General features: G+C 37.6%; 1 protein-coding gene, 1 long non-coding RNA gene and 2 pseudogenes across 2 annotated transcripts; 2 read left to right on the top strand and 2 right to left on the bottom strand.

Moving 5' to 3' along the window:
* Nucleotides 1–414: 414 nt before the first annotated feature.
* Nucleotides 415–3,997, top strand: LOC149386185 (cysteine-rich receptor-like protein kinase 15). The gene is made up of 7 exons (XM_089626485.1): nt 415–1,237; nt 1,345–1,500; nt 2,275–2,399; nt 2,618–2,828; nt 2,945–3,185; nt 3,261–3,414; nt 3,494–3,997. Exons 1-7 carry the CDS (start codon nt 415–417, stop codon nt 3,818–3,820), a joined length of 2,037 nt encoding a protein of 678 aa, XP_089482611.1. The 3' UTR covers nt 3,821–3,997.
* Nucleotides 3,998–5,393: 1,396 nt separating this feature from the next.
* Nucleotides 5,394–5,944, bottom strand: LOC149386186 (uncharacterized). Its single transcript, XR_016301518.1, has 3 exons — nt 5,816–5,944; nt 5,528–5,738; nt 5,394–5,424 (listed from the first exon to the last, which is right to left on the bottom strand). It is a non-coding gene; the product is annotated as an uncharacterized LOC149386186 (long non-coding RNA).
* Nucleotides 5,945–7,637: 1,693 nt separating this feature from the next.
* LOC149386187 (uncharacterized) lies at nt 7,638–10,163 on the top strand (annotated as a pseudogene).
* An 8,126-nt stretch (nt 10,164–18,289) lies between these two features.
* Nucleotides 18,290–20,117, bottom strand: LOC149386188 (uncharacterized; annotated as a pseudogene).
* Between the last annotated feature and the right edge of the window lie 109 nt (nt 20,118–20,226).

Consider the following 20,226-nt stretch of genomic DNA (forward strand, 5'->3'; position numbering starts at 1 on the left):
TTTCAATACGACATGTTTGGCGGTTTATAAGTTATTATCTTTCTTTTTTTTATTACTATGGTTTATATGTTAAATATTGAAGTATGAAGCCCGTCTATTATAAAGTCCGTGAAGAGATATTGTATTGTCAAAGATCAAACATATATCTAGGAAGGAGAAAATAAATTTCAACATTTTCGTTCCATTTCTTCCAGAGGTTCACCAATTTATTTCCTAATTAATTCCCAAACTGTTGATGACTTACGCAAAGAAATTTCAACATTTGTGTGTTGACTCTTGGTCGTCTTCTGGTCCCTTTGACACTCCAAACGTACCACGATCATATTTATTAATTGCTCACTGCAAAACCAGCTATCCTATAAGCCAAAATAAGGTTTCTTAAACCCATAATTAAAAAAGTTTGGCAAGTACAAAATGAAGATTAATCCCTCCTTCCATAAAATCATGATCACCGCAATCTATTATCTGGCCATAATCGTTTTTTTATCAATGAAAACTGAGGCCGAGTACCTGACAAACCAATGCCGGAATATCACATTCAGTCCCAACAGCACCTATGAATCAAACCGCAATCTCCTTCTCTCTTCTCTCTCCTCTAGTACAACTCAATTCGACGGCCCGTATTATAACACCACCGTGGGTCAAAGCCGAGACACCATTTATGGCTCCTTTATGTGCCAAGGCGATCTCCTCCCTCGAGACTGCCGGGGCTGCGTGGCAACTGCGGCCAGAGAGGTCAGTGATACTCACTGTCCGAACGGGATAGAAGCCATTGTATGGTACGACGATTGCATGTTGCAGTACTCAAACACTTCGTTCTTCGGAAAAATGAGGCAGTCGCCGGATTTCTACTTGTTCAACATCAACAACGTGTCCGATCCGGAAGGCATGTTTAATGAGCTGGTCAGCGACACGACGAGAGAAGTGGCGGCGGCGGCGGAGAATGAAACTGACAGGTTCGCTACGCGTGAGGCCAACTTCTCGGCGTTCCAGAACTTGTATAGCCTTGCTCAGTGCACCCCCGATATTACCAGCGTGGACTGTGGGACCTGCCTGAGAAGCGCTGTTTCTCAGCTTCCAAAGTTCAGTGCCTCGAAACAGGGCGCTCGTGTTTTATACCCAAGCTGTTATGTCAGATTCGAGATGTACTTGTTTTACACCAAGATCAAGCCCGCGGATGTACCAACTCCGGCGCCGGTGATTCTTCCTTCTGCACCACCTTCGACATTTTCTAGAGGTCGATTCATATACATACATATAAATATATATATGGTTTTATTACTGTTCAGAGATGTGTAAATATACAATTGTGGAATCTGAATTAAGTGTGTGCCTTTCTTTCAGGATCAAATGATAGTGCTTGGACAAGTAGAACAGTAATAATCGCTGTTTCTGTTCCGATTGTCGTACTGTCTCTGGCAATTTCAATAGGATGTTGTTATTGGCGGCAGAAGAGAGGAGGGCTGATTAGTTCCAACGCAGTCCAAAGTGATCAAAATGGTAAATGTTTCAACATGTTTGAACTGTATATCTCTGTCTACATGGTGGAAGACGTGATTTTTACTTGGGTTTTTTTTTTTTTTTTTTTTTTTTTTTTTTTTTTTAAGGACGAGGTTTGACCTTAAGCATTTGTAATTTTTTGAAGATTAAGATGAAAATAGATTTATGTAAAGCAATATCCATCACACTCTAGAGCTTTTTTGGCTAATAAATTTATATTATCAGAGTATGTTTTCATTTAAAAGCTTTTTTTAACTGAATTTTAAAATAAAAAAATTACTAATATATTAGGTAGCTAATATTTAATTTTAAATGAAAAAATAGTACAAAATAATCATTTAAAATTTATTTATTAGCAAAATAGTCAAAAATTTAACTTATCAGCAAAGTAGCCAAATTTACGTTTTCAAAAGTTTTTTGACAATCAATTTTAAAATTTTTGACGATTATTATAAGCAATTTATCACTTTCAAAAAAATTAATCTTGGGGTAGAAAAAAAAAATTAAAATCAGATTGCTACACATTTTGGCTAGACAAATCTTAACTATTTTGTAAATTCATAATTTAAATTGACTATCACCTACATCACCCATTTTAAATTCATAACCTTAAACAATACATAGTTCAATTTATTAGGCAGTTATTTGCATTTAAATTCTCTAATTACAAAAAAATCAGGGGGCTTGTGGCATCACCCTTGTCTGTATATCTGCATATATCTTGCTATACCTATTATTGGAAGTTTATGGGCTGTGTTTGCTGCGATTTTGCAGCTGGTGATGAGATCACTACTATAGCAGAGTCTCTGCGATATGACTTAGCAAGACTTCAAGCGGCTACGAACAACTTTTCCGATGAAAATAAGATAGGCGAAGGTGGATTCGGCACAGTTTACAAGGTTATAACATTCTTTTTGTGGGAGCATTTACTCTTGTGTGCTAACACATGAGTATTCATGTTGTCAAAGTATCTCAACGAGATAGCAGAACGTTGGATACAAACTCAATTACAGTGCTTAAGAACTTAATTGTTTTCACCGATACTTTGTTTAGGATGAGGCCTTTGATTCCAACATTTGTCTAAGCTGAATTAATTAATGGGTTATGATATTCACAGGGTGTGCTTTCTGACGGGAAAGAAATAGCGGTGAAGCGGCTCTTGAGATCCTCTTTGGAAGGCGTAAATGAGTTCATGAACGAAGTATTGTTGGTTGCTAAGCTTCAACACCGAAATCTAACAAGGCTTTTTGGATTTTGCCTGGAAGAAGAAGAAAAGATTCTAGTCTATGAATTCATCCACAACAAAAGCCTCGACTACTTCTTATTTGGTTTGTTAATCAAATCATTTTCCTTGCATCAAATAGAATAATTTGAGCACGTTGGTGGAATTTGGTTCATCATAACTTAAATACCTCTGTAATCATATTTTTGTAAATATGTGTAGACCAGTCTAGCGATTCATCAGCCTTAGATTGGTCAAGACGGTTCAAGATAATTGGCGGAATAGCTCGAGGGATTCTCTATCTTCACGAAGATTCTAGGCTTAGGATTATTCATCGCGATCTCAAAGTTAGCAATATACTACTAGACGAACAAATGAATGCGAAAATATCAGATTTCGGAACGGCTAGGCTATGTGGAGTTGATGAGACTCATGGCAGCACCAATCGGATCATTGGAACATAGTGAGTAATCATAATTCTCCTCAACTATAAAACTCTTTGGAGTTCCTGTTTCTTAACGTTTTGATATTATTACAGCGGTTATATGTCACCTGAGTATGCGTTTTACGGGCAATTCTCTGTGAAGTCTGATGTATATAGTTTCGGTGTACTGGTAATCGAGATTGTCACTGGAAAGAAGTGCACCAGATTTCACGACTCGGAAATTTCAGCGGAAGATCTTTTCAGCTTTGTAAGCTAACAATATTCTCATAATAATATATAGAAACCTCAAGGTAATTTGTTCATTCTCTTATTTTTTTTGTTTGTAGACTTGGAAAAGTTGGAGGAATGGAACACCACTTGACTTGGTAGATCCGCGTCTCGGAGACTCATATACAGCGAATGAAGTCACGCGATGTATTCACATCGGTTTGCTCTGCATTCAGGAAGATCCGGCCGATAGACCCTCAATGGCGACAATAGTTGTCATGCTGAGTAGCTTCTCTATCTCACTCCCATTACCGAAGCGGCCAGCGTTTTTCCCTCGTGCAAGTTCAATTGAAACTATGGCCCATATCCAGTCTAGCTCAAAAAAATCTCAGAGTGATTTGTGCTCTTTTAATGAAATGTCTCTCAGTGAAACCTACCCAAGGTAGTGGCCTTTATTTCTCCTAGAAAGGCCCTAAAAATGTTGGTTTGTGCGAAGTATCTATATGTATTACTGAACACAGACAGAACACGTAAAGCCTTTTCTTAGTAACAATCCAATAGTTCTGATTGAAAATAAGTGAGTACTTAAGAGACCGTTTTTATTGATCCTTATTTTTAGACGACTGGTAAGTGAGGATAATTTTTTTTTTTTTTTTTTTGTGAACTACTTTTCTGTCATCATTCATGTAATATATCGATTGGCTTTACGAATCTGAATTGTCTGCCCCTTTTCGGTCATCGCATGTTTATCTATATTATAAACTTCTGTTTCAAAAAGAGTTAAAATGTGATGAAGTATTATAATCTAATTAGAGGATATAAAACGAGACACAAGAGAGAAAAAAGAGATAAGAAGATCTGAGTTCCTTCTTTACACTCAAGCTCTGACATGTGCAACAAGAAGTCACCGAAGCCAATAGATATTAAAAAAAATTAATTAAATGTTTTGTGAATCTCATAACCTGAATGATTTTAGGACTCAAGTGGTACAGGAATTGACGTGTGCGGGAAGTTATTAAACGGCAAAAATGGATTCTGCAAAATTGTACAGTTTTGACTGTTGGATCATAGCAGGGATTGCTTGAGTGACACGTCAAAGCATTAGGACTGATCTGTAAGCCTATTTATAAAGGAATTTAGATTGAAATGAGATAGTCGGGAAACACTTTGAAACACAAGGGAAACAGTTTGAGTGTGAGAGACATTTGTGTGACGAAATACTTGATCGTCTTCTAATTGACAAACTGACATAGTGAAATTCCAAAGGGCTGAAGTAGGCAATTTTGTCGACCCAGAGTAAACGTGTGTGCACTGTGTTTGGATTGTTTTTCTTCTCGAATTGCCAATTCAATATGTGTAGCTTAGGGCACAAGAAATTTGTTCTTGTTTGATTTCTAGGCTCTGCTACAACAATAAAGAATGCTATTTTAGGGTTCTAGCTACTTTCAAACATGTCTGTTCAATTTAAGCACTACTGCTATGAAAATAAAACTAACCAACAATTCAATCATAAAAGCCTATATATATATATTACAGTATTCAAAACTCTTGCTCATAAAAATTGGCGTGTCAAGCTGCAATTACAAAGAAAACATTGTCAAAAGCTTCGGCAAGTCACAGAACACATATATGAGAATATTATTTACCAACTAACGAGGGTATAGTTCGGATATCGAGGCTTCGTTCACAGATAATTGAGGGTTTCCAGTGGTCGTGGATTGATCGAAAGCTTCCATATCGCCCTCCGTTCTGTTGTAGAAGTCCGGATTTTCAGGTACTCCCAATGTGACAGAGTCTCTGTTGAACATGAGAACTATTGTCTTCATCGTCGGCCTATCTTCTGGATCTTCCTGAATGCACAGCAAACCGACATTTATGCATCTCATGACTTCATCTTCAGAGTGCGAATCCACAAGCACCGGATCCAATAATTTCAACGACGTTCCTTCGTTCTAAAGCTTCCAAGCCTACATCCAAAATGTAGTTAGTTCCATGTCATTACTATATGTTCTACGAAAAGACCAAACTAATTCTTCGCTTCTCTCTGGATCTGTAAATGAATATGCAAAAAAAGAAATCAAGTCTAGAAATTTCTTGTTTAACTCATCCGTAGAGAAGAATTGTGATGTCTTAATTAATGATGTGACACATACCGTATAGAAAATAATCAAGACTTTTGTTGGGGACGTATTCGTAGATGAGCAACTTTTCTTCTCCTTCCTAGCAATATCCCAACAATCTAACAAGGTTTCGGTGTTCAAGATTTGCTAACGTTACGACTTCGTTCTTAAATTCAGCTGCGCCTTGCCCAGAACCTTTGGACAGCCTCTTAACAGCTATTAGTTGCCCGTTGGGAAGTGAACCCTGAAAATGTGTTCATGAAATAGTTCAGTTATGAACTTTATTACTGGGAGTTGTGTTACATAGATTCGAAATCATACCTTGTAAATCTCACCGAAACCTCCTTCACCCAACTTATTATCCGCTGAGAACTTGTTCGTTGCAGCTTCGACTGTAGCAAAGTTGAATTGCAAGGACTCGGCCGTCGTAATGTCATTACCTTCAACTACAATAACCCAACATAAGTGGAAAGAAATTAGTTGGAAAACTCAACAAAGAAAAAAAATATCAATGTTAATTAAGGTCTTGTCTATAACAAAAAGTAACGACAACAGCTATTTTTTTTTTTGTATTGAAATGATCAGTGTTACCATTTTTTAAGGTTACAATATTGTGTTTCCGTTTCACTCTCTTGTAGAGGAAACATAAGCCAACAATGAAAAAAACCAAACAGACGGCGATAGGGACAACGATGGCAGCTATTGTTTTGGGCGATATTTCGCTTTCCTCTGCCAAAAAAAAGGTAACAATGCTCACTACTTGAACCATGAATAGCCTAGTTTTAACGAAGATTATACAAACATAAGCTACAAACCTTTGATCAAATGACGGTACACAAGCTGAAAAATAATAACGGTACAGAAGCAGCTTAAAAAGTATATAGATGCACTCTGTTTTGGGGAATGAAAACCGAAGCAAACTAATTCTTTTGTCACTCTGTTGGTTTAATTTACCTGTAAATCCTAGTCATGCGTACTTGTTTATTGATGGTAACATATAAATGTTTTCATAATCATGCAGCAAGTTCTACAACTGTGATACGCCTTTCAGATATCTTCAAATCCCTCTCTTAAGGATTGAGGTACTAGAATTTATTATTGAAGTACGATGATTTGTACTAGAGTTGATTCCTTACGCTTATTTCTTAAAAATTGAGGGGAATTATTAAATATAATAATTCGTTGATCCTTTTTATATTTGCTTTTTATCAAGTTTTCATTGCTGCTATAAAATTAAGAGGAGAAAAACCAGCACAGAGCTGATAAAAAAAATCAGTCAAAACATGATCTAATTCTTCTACAGAACAAAACATGTACAGAGCTGGACAGAAAGGGAAACTTGATAAACCAAGCATTGTGTGACACACCTTTTGAAAATAAAGCTATGTTTTGGGAGTCTTAGGAAAACCAAGCATTTTTAGTGATGAAAAGTCATAAATACCCTCCTGCTTATTCTTCCTTCATCGGCAGAGTTAAATGCCTTCCCTTAACAAATTCGAAATAAAAAAGAGCAAAACCCACAAAACCTCTCGCACGCAAACCCCCACGCACAGCAAACCCCACGCACGGCAAACCCCGACCCCGCTACCATTCCTCGTCGTCGCCGCCATTCGCTCAGTCCTCTTCTTGAGAGAAGAAAAATGGGTAAGTTTCGATCCCTAATTAAGTGATATTTTGTAAGAGATTTGTTTGATTTCCTAAAAAAAGGAGTTTGGGTTCGTCATGTGGGATCCAGGAAAAAGTTCGAAATTGTTGTCTGCAATTTCGAACTTTATAGTTGTTATTTCGATTGCATTTCGAAGCTTACGATGCCCACGCCCTAATTCCTTTAAACTCAAATTTGTTAGGCCTTCTATGTAGTTAACCAGTTGAGAGAAGAAAAATGGGTAAGTTTCGATCCCTAATTCGATGATATTATGTACGAGAGTTGTTTGATTTCCTGAAAAAAGGAGTTTGGGTTCTTCATGTTGGGTTCAGGAAAAAGTTCGAATTTGTTGTCTGTAATTTTGAACTTTATAGCTGTTATTTCGATTGCATTTCGAACTTTTTAACTTGTACAGATTTGACCTCTAATGTGTATTTTTTTTAACTTCTTAACAGGTTCAAATGTTAATATTTGTTGTTCATTTTATGGTACCTGGCTATGTACGAAGCTTTTTGTGTCGATGAGTCGATATACGATTTGAAACTTGAAGCTGCATATGTTTGGGCTGGAAGACCAATGCCTCCTCTCATTTTGGCATCGGACGCTAGTGTGACGACATTTATTTTAGAGAATTCTGGTGACTCGAAGCTGAGGATTTCGTTGTGCGTAACCCCCGTGAGAAGAAACATTGTTGATGCAGCTCTCAGTACAACTCCAATCAGGGACGTTTCACCAACCCCAAATTCTCAGGTAGCATGCTTAGGTAGTAGCGTCGAGGTGAATGATTTTCAGGCGCCATGCGATGAAGAGGGTGATGAGGAAGATAAGGATGGTGATGATGACGAAGATGAAGATGAAGATGGCGATGATGAGGAAGATTTTGATGCAAGAGGGTTCTATTGTGAGGATGATCCGGTTATGAATGATAATGATATTCTCATGTCACAGTCAGTACCGGTGACGCCTCATAAGAAGTCAAAATTATGGGATGCACATGTTTCAATTCCAGATTTGGAGGAAAATGTAAGTACGCCTTCATCCACTGGCAGTTCTTCGGACATATGTGTTGGGCAAATTTTTTATAACAAGTTTGATTTGAAAACTAAAGTTGCCATGCTTGCCATGAGAAAGAGCTTTTAGTATAGGATCTTCGAAACAAGCAGGAGTCGGTGGGTAGTCAAGTGCAAAGCTGGTGATTGTACTTGGAAATTGAGAGGGAATAAACTACCAAACAGTGATATGTTCGAAGTGAGTGTGTATGTTTCTGCACATAGTTGTTCGATTGATGCCCCTGCTAGTGGCCAACTTCAAGCTGCACCATGGATTGTAGGACATGTTATCAAGCATAAGTATAGTCTTCAATCGACATCATATACACCAAGGAACATCATAGAAGATGTAAGAAAGGAGTATGGGATAAATTTGAGTTACGAGAAGGCTTGGAGATGCAAGGAGACGACAATTGGGTACATAAGGGGTACACTTGACGAGTCATACAAGCGGTTACCTGCTTATTTCCACGCATTAGAACAAAAAAATCCAGGTTCGGTTACTGACCTTGTTCTTGACTCCGGTAGTCGATTTCGGTACTGTTTTTGGGCCCTTGGAGCTTGTATACGGGGATTTGCATCATGTCGACTTGTGATATGTATCGATGGTAGTTTCTTGAAGACAAAGTACGGAGGGCAGATATTATCAGCGATTGCATTAGATGCAAATGACCAATTGTTTCCACTTGCATTTGCTGTTGTAGACACCGAAAATAATCACTCTTGGACCTACTTCCTTCGGAAACTGCGAGAGACCATCGGTTCCCCGCCAGATCTTTGTTTCATATCAGACAGGTACTTAATTTCGAAGATTTTAGTTTTGTTTCGACAATTTTGGAATGTTATTTCACAGATTTTAGGTTTTCTAAAAAGTACATTTCGAATATTTTAGTTGATCTAATATTTATGTTTCAAACGCTTTGTTTTAGGCACGCAAGTATCCTTCATTCTATACCGGTTGTGTATCCAGAGTGTTATCACGGGATCTGCTACCAGCATCTAAGTATGAATGTTGCTCATGTGTTCAAAATCGATGTTTGTGGCCCAGAGATGTATGGCGCATGTTATGCTTGGAGAAAATCTGTTTTTCATGCTCAATTTGAGAAGCTAAGGCGTAAAGATCCAAACCTTGCTAAATATCTGGAAGACATTGGAATTGAAAGGTTTGCTCGGTCGTACTTTCCTGGAAAAAGGTAAGTTCACAAGCAGGTAGTACTTAATTTCGAAGATTTTGGTTTGTTTCTTAGCATAACAATAGTGATATGCTGTAGATTTACAAAGCGATTTCGAATATTTTAACAACAGGTACAGTTTATTGACGAGTAACTATGCGGAAAGCTTCAACAAGAGGATAAAGGACGCTAGAACATTCCCAATTTGTAGCATGGTGGAATGCATTCGATTTACTCTTCAAGAATGGTTCTTCAAGCGGAGAGAAAAATCTGGAAATGCGAAGATCAAACTGAGTCCAAAATTTGATGAGGACTTACGACTTCAAGTTCAAAAGGGTCGCCTTTTGCAATATTCGGGCGTTACGCAACATGAGTTCTTAGTACTTGATGGAGACGAGGATGGCACGGTAAACATGTTGACAAAAGAATGCACATGCGGGTTGTTTCATCTTCTTGGTCTCCCTTGTATGCATGCGACGTGTGTCGCAACAAAGCGTAACATTGATGTGTATTCATTGTGTCACCCTTTCTATCGAGTAGAAAGTTGGAGAGCAGCGTACGTGGATGCTGTGTACCCTTGTGGTCCCGAACACGAGTGGAATGCTCCAGAAGAGTTGTTGAATATGGAGGTCAAGGTACCTGTTGCGAAAAACCCCGTAGGTCGGCCAAAGAAGAAGAGCAAAGGAGGAAGGCACAAGATCAAACGTTTGCCCTCTCAAGGTGAAGTAATTGTTGTTCAGCGCAAATGTAGTATTTGTGGAGGTAGAGGACACAATAGGAAATCGTGTACTTTTCGTCAATAATTGTTATTTTATGTAATGAATTTCAGAGTTTTCAGCTATTTTATGTAATGGTTTTCAGAGTTTTCAGTTATTTTATGTAATGGATTTCAGAGTTTTCAGTTATTTTATGTAATGGATTTCAGACGTTTCAGTTATTTTATGTAATGGATTTCAGAGTTTTCAGTTATTTTATGTAATGGATTTCAGAGTTTTCAGTTATGTTATGTAATGGATTTCAGACGTTTCAGTTTTTTTTGTAAAGGATTTCAGAGTTTTCAGTTAGTTTATGTAATGGATTTCAGAGTTTTCAGTTATTTTATGTAATGGATTTCAGAGTTTTCAGTTATTTTGTGTAATGGATTTCAGACGTTTCAGTTATTTTATGTAATGGATTTCAGAGTTTTCAGTTATTTTATGTAATGGATTTCAGAGTTTTCAGTTATTTTATGTAATGGATTTCAGACGTTTCAGTTTTTTTTGTAAAGGATTTCAGAGTTTTCAGTTAGTTTATGTGTTTGATTTCAGACGTTTCAGTTATTTGTTGTAAAGGATTTCAGAGTTTTCAGTTAGTTTACGTAATGGATTTCAGAGTTCTCAGTTATTTTATGTAATGGATTTCAGAGATTTCAGTTATTTTATGTAATGGATTTTAGAGTTTTCAGTTATTTTATGTAATGGATTTAAGACGTTTCAGTTATTTTTTGTAAAGGATTTCAGAGTTTTCAGTTAGTTTATGTGTTTGATTTCAGACGTTTCAGTTATTTTTTGTAAAGGATTTCAGAGTTTTCAGTTAGTTTATGTAATGGATTTTAGAGTTTTCAGTTATTTTATGTAATGGATTTCAGAGTTTTCAGTTATTTTATGTAATGGATTTCAGACGTTTCAGTTATTTTTTGTAAAGGATTTCAGAGTTTTCAGTTAGTTTATGTGTTTGATTTCAGACGTTTCAGTTATTTTTTGTAAAGGATTTCAGAGTTTTCAGTTAGTTTATGTAATGGATTTCAGAGTTTTCAGTTATTTTATGTAAATGATTTCAGAGTTTTCAGTTATTTTATGTAATGGATTTCAGACGTTTCAGTTATTTTTTGTAAAGGATTTCAGAGTTTTCAGTTAATTCATGTGTTTGATTTCATACATTTCAGGTTATTCATGTGTTGAATTTCAGACATTTCAGTTATTTTTTGTAAAGGATTTCAGAGTTTTCAGGTTATTCCTGTGTTTGATTTCAGACCTTTCATGTTATTCATGTGTTGGATTTCAGACATTTCAGAGATTTCAGTAAACATTACAAACCCAAATTTCATCCAAAAACTAGTCTCCAAAACTACCAAAGTAATTATCAGTAAACATTACAAACTCAATTTTCCTCCAAAAAACTAGTCTCCAACCCTACCAAAGTAATTATCAGTAAACATTACAAACCCAATTTTCCTCCAAAAAACTAGTCTCCAACACTACCAAAGTAAATTTCATCAACCATTTTTTAGGCTTTTCAGTTTGGCTGTGTTCAACGGAGTGTAATCATCATGCTTTATGGGTCGCTTGCTCATTCTCTTCGAAACTACACAATCCAACAGAGAATAATTCAAAAACACAAACAACTTTGAAAATTGTTTAAATAAACCATGAAATATAGGCAAAACAGTTTGAAATCAACATGAACTTACCATAGACGCGGACAGATTCTTTCGCCGGAGGGTCTTTTTTTGACGGAGGGTTGACGAAGTCATCGTCGTCATCAGGGGCTGCCACAGAGCTTGCCGTCTTGGGGGCTGCCACGGTGCTTGCCGTCTCGGGGGCTGCCACGGAGCTTGCCGTCTCGGGGGCTGCCACGGTGCTTGCCGTCTCGGGGGTTGCCACGGTGCTTGCCGTCTCGGGGACTGCCACAGTGGTTTCCATCCCTTCGTCATCATCGTCTTCATCTTCATCCTCTCCATTGTTGTCATCACCTTCATCCTCGTCTTCCTCACCATCATCGTCTTCCTCTTCATCATATCCATCGTTGTCATCAGCTTCATCGTCATCTTCCTCACCATCTTCTTCTTCTTCACCATTACCGATATCATCATCATCCGGAGGGTCCAAAGTTTCATCATGAATATTGACAACTTCGTCACACTCAAAAAATAAACCTTCATCATTGACCACTGCCCAAAATTATGTCACAAAACACCAAGAATTAATAACTAATCTTCGAAACAGTATATAACAAAAGCCATAAAACTCCGAAACCAATACAATATAAAATTAAAAACTACGAAATACACAGTTGAGACAGATTACCATGTGGAGATGGTGACCTCCGCCGTGGATACTTCTCCGGTGGATACCTCTCTTCTTGTGTAGCGCTTCCCGGGACGACACTTACCAAATAATTGAGTTTCTCAGTCGTGTCTTTTTGCCACCTCATGATTTGCTTCCTCATGAGCTTCTGTTCCCTACACATTTTCTTAACATTATGCTCCACATCAGTCAAACGCCGTTCTAGCTTTGAAAACTTATCATCTCCAGGTGGTGGGCCAACGCCCTCTTCGTTCACGTACGCAGACTTCTTGTGCGCTACAACAGAACTGTAACCCGGATAATCTGGTATACTAGATGAGTGTCTCTCGAGTATGGAGAGATACTTCTTCTCACCATCGGTAGGCTCAAGAGTCGGTGTTGCCTCCACCTATAAAACAAAACTTTGAAATTAATCATACATAATAGTTGTAAAACGTCGAAATGAACCTGAAAATGTACATAAAATCTTCGAAGAAAAAAAGTGAGAAAACATACGCTTTGTCGGATTAACTTTTTGTGAACCCCTTCTGTCTTGCTTGTTTCATGCTCACCCATTTGAGCATTCTCGGAATGCTATTCTCGCTCAATTTCTTGCCATACTCTACACCGACAAACTCTATGGCCTCGTACGCCCAAAATTGAACCGCATGAAGAAACCCGTGGACCACATACTTTGCGTCTTGAACCTTCTTCTGCTTCTTACCTCGATTCTCGTATAAGCTACGAAGGTGTTTCGGGTCCGTCGCTAGCAACCCCTCGAGAATGGCAGCCCAACTAATGTGGCCCCATGGAAACGCCATAAAGTATGGGAGCTCATCAACCATACTCAACAACTCCTCCCAAATACATTGCCAACTATCTTTTCCTCGTATCACACCTTCCACAATCAAACAAAGTCCAAGCTTGTAGCAGTCTTCTTTGTTCGTGCATTTCAGAAAAGCTGCCTCTAAATCAGCAACAGACGGTGGCTTGTGAAGTTTTTTTTTTTGTCGTTGTCATCAAGGTGTTCGGGGTCAGGAAAATATGTCTTCAACAGACGGTTGCTTGAAAGGTGCTTCTTGAATTCTTCGGTTGACGGAAGCGCACTAAACTGTAGTTCAGTCGTCAAAGCAAACTCGTTTCTTCCGAAACGGATAGGTTTCTTACCGATACCAAAATAAATTGCATCCGGACCTCTTTGCTGGATGCGTCGTTGGAGAAGTTGGTCTATAATAACACCATTAAAATTGAACCCTATAACGGAAGGGGAATCGATCCAACTAAATTGTGTGTCCTTTAACCTAGCCTGTAATCCGAATGCTATAAATCGTGTGCTTGTTTCCTTCAAGTACCCGCTGCCTCTGAAACTTATTTGACCACTGTACTCCTTACAAATGGGAACTAACAATTCATATTTCGGTGCCTACAAAAAAAATGATAAGTTGTCATAAAAGTGAGAAAAGTTCGAAATAAAGAATCAATCAAAGGTAAAAACTTCGAATTTTGACACAAATATTGCTCAAAATAGGTGTAAAATATCCGAACTGCATACATATCCTCACAAATCTTTCCAAAACAAATCAATCTTAAATCTTCGAAATCGCTTCAAATAATACCATAAAGTACCCTAAAACGCTATAAACTTCATAGCCAAAAAATCCGAAATGTCTAATCAAAACAGACCCAAAAAATGATAAGTTGTCATAAAACAGTGAGAAAAGTTCGAAATAAAGAATCAATCAAGGCTAAAAACTTCGAATTTTGACACAAGTATTGCTCAAAGTAGGTGCCAAATATCCGAACTACATACATATCCTCACAAATCTTTCCAAAAGAAATCAATCTTAAATCTTCGAAATCGCTTCAAATAATAGCATAAAGTACTCTAAAACGCTATAAACTTCATAGCCAAAAAATCCGAAATGTCTAATCAAAACTACATCCCAAAATTTCATACCGAAAAAACCCAAGATTTCATATCAAAACAATCTTAATCACCAAAAATTCATTGAAAACTTCAAACCCTCAGACCCAAAATCTTCGAAACAGAACCTAAAATCACAGAAAAAAAAATTTCATACTTTAAACAACCCTAAGAAGTCCATAATCGAAGATTTTGAAATAATGTCATATAATGAGACCGATGTAATGAGGGCAGCAGCGATGGGACCCAAAACAACCCTAAAACAATGAGACCCAAAACAAACTCACCATTTTCGTTTATAGGACCGACGTAATGAGGGCAACAGCGACTCGGTTCAAGAACAGGAGGAGGACTGAGCGAAATGGCGAGGAGGGCTGGACTGGTTTGCATCGGTCGCGACTTGCCCTAAAACAACCTGATTTAAGGCGAGGAGAGCGAAATGGCGAGGACCGAAATGGAGAGTACAGCGAATGGCGGCGACGAGGAGGGCTGAACAAGAAGAGGACTGAGCGAATGGCGGCGACAACGAGGACTGGTAGCGGGTCGGGGTTTGCCATGCGTGGGGTTTGTTGTGCGTGGGGGTTTGCGTGCGTGAGGTTTTGTGGGTTTTGCTCTTTTTTATTTCGAATTTGTTAAGGGAAGGCATTTAATCTGCTGATGAAGGAAGAATAAGCAGGAGGGTATTTATGACTTTTCATCACTAAAAATGCTTGGTTTTCCTAAGACTCCCAAAACATAGCTTTATATATTTTCAAAAGGTGTGTCACACAATGCTTGGTTTATCAAGTTTCCCGACAGAAACCACTAATATCCAAATATTGCGTTGTCTTGTTTTGTTCATCTTAATATATCCAAAATTCATTACCTTAAAATGGCAAATTGCTATGAACTAATGGAGAAAAAAAGTACATGTTGTCAATGTTAGGATTTTCAATCCCCAATTTAATCCTAATTCAATTCAAAAGAACCAAAACTAAAGATCTTAATAGCGAAAGTGTATCTTAATCCATGGATTGAAAATATAAAAGAGTGGTGGTCTTTCAATTGCAGATTGCCTAAGAGTCTGGAGTATTCTTGTTGATGGGGATACAAGAAAAAATTAATGTACTGCAATCAGGGACCTACCCTGTTATTAGTAATTGCCTAATAACTGTCAGGCAGTTACTAATAACTATTGTTTATTTCTAATTTGGCCCCTCATCAAATTAGATTAGCACTTATGGTAGCCACATAATAATTTCATGACAAATATTTCCTTAAGTCACAAATTTTTATTCTAAATTAGACCACATCAATTTTGACTTAATTAATAATGACCCAACACATTTATTTAATAACATTAGCAGTCCCTAAAATTTTCTAACAATCTCCCACTGAACTACACATGTATAAAATTAATGTGGAAACCTTAGCGCGCAAAAAACTGTTTGTCATTATTATGATGTGACATATTACAATCTCGTCCATCAATTATATCAATATAGGATCAAAGTTGTTTTCGTTGTATCAATCACAACTAAACACGTCAGTGGTCACATATATCAATATAATAAATGACATAGATCAATCATGAATATGTGGTAGATAAAATTATATGTAAGGTGATCTATTCATATCAATTTTATCTGATCCTACTTTAAAGAGATCAACTTTATCCTGAATATGCAAAATGTAATAAACTAGTACCATAAATCTGATCAGAAACAATAAATATGTGTGTTTACAAATAACACAAACAAACATAAAGCACACAACATAAATAAAATAAACAAACAAACTCCCACCGAATCTAGATATCATTAAGCTCTACAACACCCATATGAGAAGTGTGTTCGTGAAAGACCTTTGGTGGTAGACCCTTTATAATAGAGTCTGCTATCATGGAGTTTGTTCCTAAATGCTCTATGTCAATCTGTCCATTTTGCACTCTTTCCTTAACAACTAAGAACGTGATGTCAATATGTTTCAACTTCGTCGAGCTCCTGTTGTTATTAGAATACATTACGGCTGATTTATTGTCACAATATAACTTAAGCGACATTTCAATTCTTTCCACAATACGCATCCCCGTGACAAAATTCCTCAGCCATATACCATGGTTGGATGCCTCATAATATGCTACGAATTTTGCTGCCATGGTGGATGAAGTTATAAGAGTCTGTTTTGCACTCTTCCATGATATAGCTCCACCACCCAACAAATAGACATAGCCTGATGTGGATCTTCTACTATCTTGGCATCCCGCAAAATCGGAGTCAAAATAACCTATGATCTCCAAATGGTCTGACCTCCTATATGTGAGCATGTGATCTTTTGTTCTTTTCAAGTACCTCATGACCCGTTTGGCTGCTTTCCAATGATCCACACCAGGATTGCTTAAGTATCTGCCTAAAACTCCAACAATATACGTAATATTCGGACGCGTACAAATTTGAGCATACATAAGACTCTCAACTGCCGAAGCATAGAGAATCTTTTCCATTGCCTGAATCTCAAGAATTCATTTTGGACATTGGTCGAGACTGAATTTGTCTCCTTTAGCGACAGGGGTGTCTCCTGGTTTACAATCATACATGTCAAATCTTTTAAGCACTTTATCGATGTAGCTCTTTTGTGATAATCCAAGTAAATCTTGAGAACGATCTCGGTAAATTTGGATTCCTAATACAAAAGATGCATCACCTAGATCTTTCATCTCAAAATGATTTGATAGAAATTTCTTAGTTTCATGCAACATGAATTTATCATTAGTGGCAAGTAGTATATCATCGACATACAAAACCAGGCACATATGTTCACTTCCATTGAACTTATGATACACACAATCATCAACATCATTCGTCTCAATACCATATGAGAGAATCACTTGATGAAATTTGTGGTACCATTGACGGGAAGCTTGCTTTAGCCCATAAATGTATTTTGTCAATTTGCAAAGCATCTTCTTTGGGTTTCCCAACACAAAGTTTTCAAGTTGCATCATATAGATTGTTTCTTCAATGTCTCCATTGAGAAACGCCGTCTTGACATCCATTTGATGGAATTCCATATCAAAATGTGCAACAAGCGCCATGATTGTCCGAAAAGAGTCCTTTGATGAAACCGGAGAAAAAGTCTCTTTAAAGTCAATCTCTTCCTTTTGAGTATAGCATTTAGCTACAAGACGAGCCTTATACCTCTCAACATTACCCTTCGAATCCCTTTTGGTTTTAAAAATCCATTTGCAACCAATAGGTTTCTTTCCTTCAGGCAATGGGACAAGTTCCCAAACTTTATTATCTTGCATAGACTTGTACTCTTCATTCATCGCTTCAATCCACTTTACATAGTTTGAATTATTCATGGCAGGGTCATCTTCCATCATACCACAACCATCCTCATTTTCTAAAAGAAAAACTATGTAATCTCTAGTGGATCGCCACAAAGGCACTTGATCTTGAGGTTGTTGAGTTTGTACCTCGGGTGGTTGAATGACAATGTCTTGTTGCTCTTGATCAATGACAGGAAAGGAATCCTGAACATTATCAAAAGTAATTGGAATAGAAATCAAACTTTCCTCAATAGGAATTGTTGAATCCGACTCCTCCTGAAAGACAATACCTTTTTCTTTTTATTTCTCCCACCAAACTCAATATCCTCAAAGAACGTTGCAATTCCCGTCTCAAAGATTGTCTTAACTTTAGGATCATAAAACTTATACCCCATTTATCGCTAAGGGTACCCAATAAAATAGCTGCTTACTGTTTTGAGATCCAATTTCTTTTCACTCGCCCTATAAGGCCTTGCTTCAGCAAGACAACCCAAATATGGAAATGCCTTAAACTAGGCTTTCGCCCGGTCCAAAGCTCATAAGGTGTTTTGACAGGGGCTTTAGTTGGTACCCTATTTAAAAGGTAGGCTGCGGTCTTGAGTGCCTCTCCCCAGAGTGATTCTGGTAAGGTTGAATGACTAATCATACTCCTTACCTATCCTTAAGAGTTCGGTTTTGTCTTTCAGCAACACCATTCATTCTGGGCGACCCAGGCATAGTGTACTGTGGGACGATACCACACTCATCTAGGTGTCTGACAAAGGGTCCTGGACGTTGTTCACCTGAGCCATCATATCTACCATAGTATTCACCACCACGGTCAGATTTGACTTTCTTTATCCTTTTGTTGAGTTGGTTTTCAACCCCAGCTTTAAATTTTTTGAACACGTCCAATACTTGAGACTTTTCATGAATAAGAAAAATGTATGCATATCTTGAATAGTCGTCTATGAATGATACAAAATATTGTTGACCGGCCATTCCAAGAAGGAGTAGGAAATGGTCCACAAATGTCCGTATGTATCAACTCTAAGACGTCTGTTTCCCTTAATGCACCAATTTTCTTCTTTATAGTCTGTTTTCCTTTGATACATGCAACACAAATATCAAAGTCAGAAAAAACAATTTAATCTAAAATTCCTTCGGAAACAAGCCTTTCAATTCTATTTCTAGAAATGTGACCTAATCGCTTGTGTCATAAAGAATTTGAATTCTCATTGCTTAATTTGCGCTTAGTACCACGTGATTCCACATTCAAGGTTTCACTGTAAGAAGCAACAATTTCAAACATATAAAGATTGTCATAAATAACAAGTGAACCAGTCCCAACAACTTTAGAATTAATAGATAAACTGAACACACTGTCTTGAAATGAACAACAATATCCTAATTTGTCCAAATAAGAAACAGAAACCAAATTCCGTCTAAACGATGGTACAACAAAAGTATCTATTAAATCCAAGTAATAATCAGTACTTAATAACATTCTAAAATGCCCAATTGCTTCCACATCTACCGACTTGCCATCACCAACATAGATGCGTCTCTCGGCATCACTTGGCCTTCGGTAGCTCAGGCTACCTTGCATCGAAACACTTATGTTAGAAGTAGCACCAGAATCTAACCACCAAGTGTTTCTAGGTACTAAAGTCAAATGAACCTCAGAACAGACTAAATCAAGGAATGTACCTTTCTTCTTACGCCATATGCGATACTTAGGACATTCCTTCTTCTCGTGTCCATGCTTCTTGCAAAAGAAACAACCCTCTGGAAGCTCCTCTTGGGCTTGTTTCTTTAGTGTTGGACTTTTATCTTTAGCAACCTCATTTTTCCTCTTGAGATTCTTACTTTTAGAGGTGTTTGCCAAGGGAGCACTTTTAGTCTTATCTTGCTTCAATCTTTCCTCCTCTTGAACACAAAATGAAATGAGCTCGTTAAGAGACCATTTCTCTCTCTAGCAGTTATAACTTACCTGAAATTGACTGAATTTAGGAGGGAGAGATAGAAGGACCAAATAGACAAGCAAGTCATCCGATAACTCAAGTTTGAGTCATTTCAGCTTTGAAGCAATATGAGACATTTCCATAATGTACTCCCTTATATTTTCATTGCCCTTGAACTTCATTGAAATAAGCTTCTTTAAAAGAGTGCTCGTTTCAGCCTTATCGCTCTTTTCAAAGCGCTTTTCGATTTCGGCTAGAAAATCTTTGGCATTGGTGATCTCTTCAGACACCGCACCCCTAAAAGCTTCAGGTATGCCGCACTTGATGATCATAAGACTCATTCGGTTAGAACGGTCCCACTTCTCATAGATCCGCCTATCATCGGCGGAACTAGCATCCGTAAGAGAAGCCGGCTTATCCATTCTAAGCGATAAGTCAAGATCCATGCAGCCAAGAACAATCATCATGTTCTCCTTCCAATCCTTAAACTTGTTACCATTAAGGACCGGAACCGAATTGAGATTAGCAGATATAGTAGCAACAGTTGAAATAGAACAATACAATCACATAAGCACATATACACATAAATTTAACCTTAATATGCTAACGATATTTGTAATGATCAAACATTAACAATAAGGCTTG

The sequence above is a fragment of the Urtica dioica genome, chromosome 9 (genome assembly GCF_054948205.1).
Source record: "Urtica dioica subsp. dioica isolate 48M chromosome 9, U.dioica_male_clone48M_v1_H2, whole genome shotgun sequence".
Taxonomy (NCBI): Eukaryota; Viridiplantae; Streptophyta; class Magnoliopsida; order Rosales; family Urticaceae; genus Urtica; species Urtica dioica.

What these genes read in the sequence shown, in the direction of transcription:
- LOC149386185 (XM_089626485.1), top strand. Translation starts at nt 415, where the DNA reads ATGAAGATTAATCCCTCCTTCCATAAAATCATGATCACCGCAATCTAT. An exon ending in GATTCGGCACAGTTTACAAG is followed by an intron (nt 2,400 to 2,617) that starts GTTATAACATTC and finishes TGATATTCACAG; the next exon opens with GGTGTGCTTTCTGACGGGAA. An exon ending in AATCGGATCATTGGAACATA is followed by an intron (nt 3,186 to 3,260) that starts GTGAGTAATCAT and finishes ATATTATTACAG; the next exon opens with CGGTTATATGTCACCTGAGT.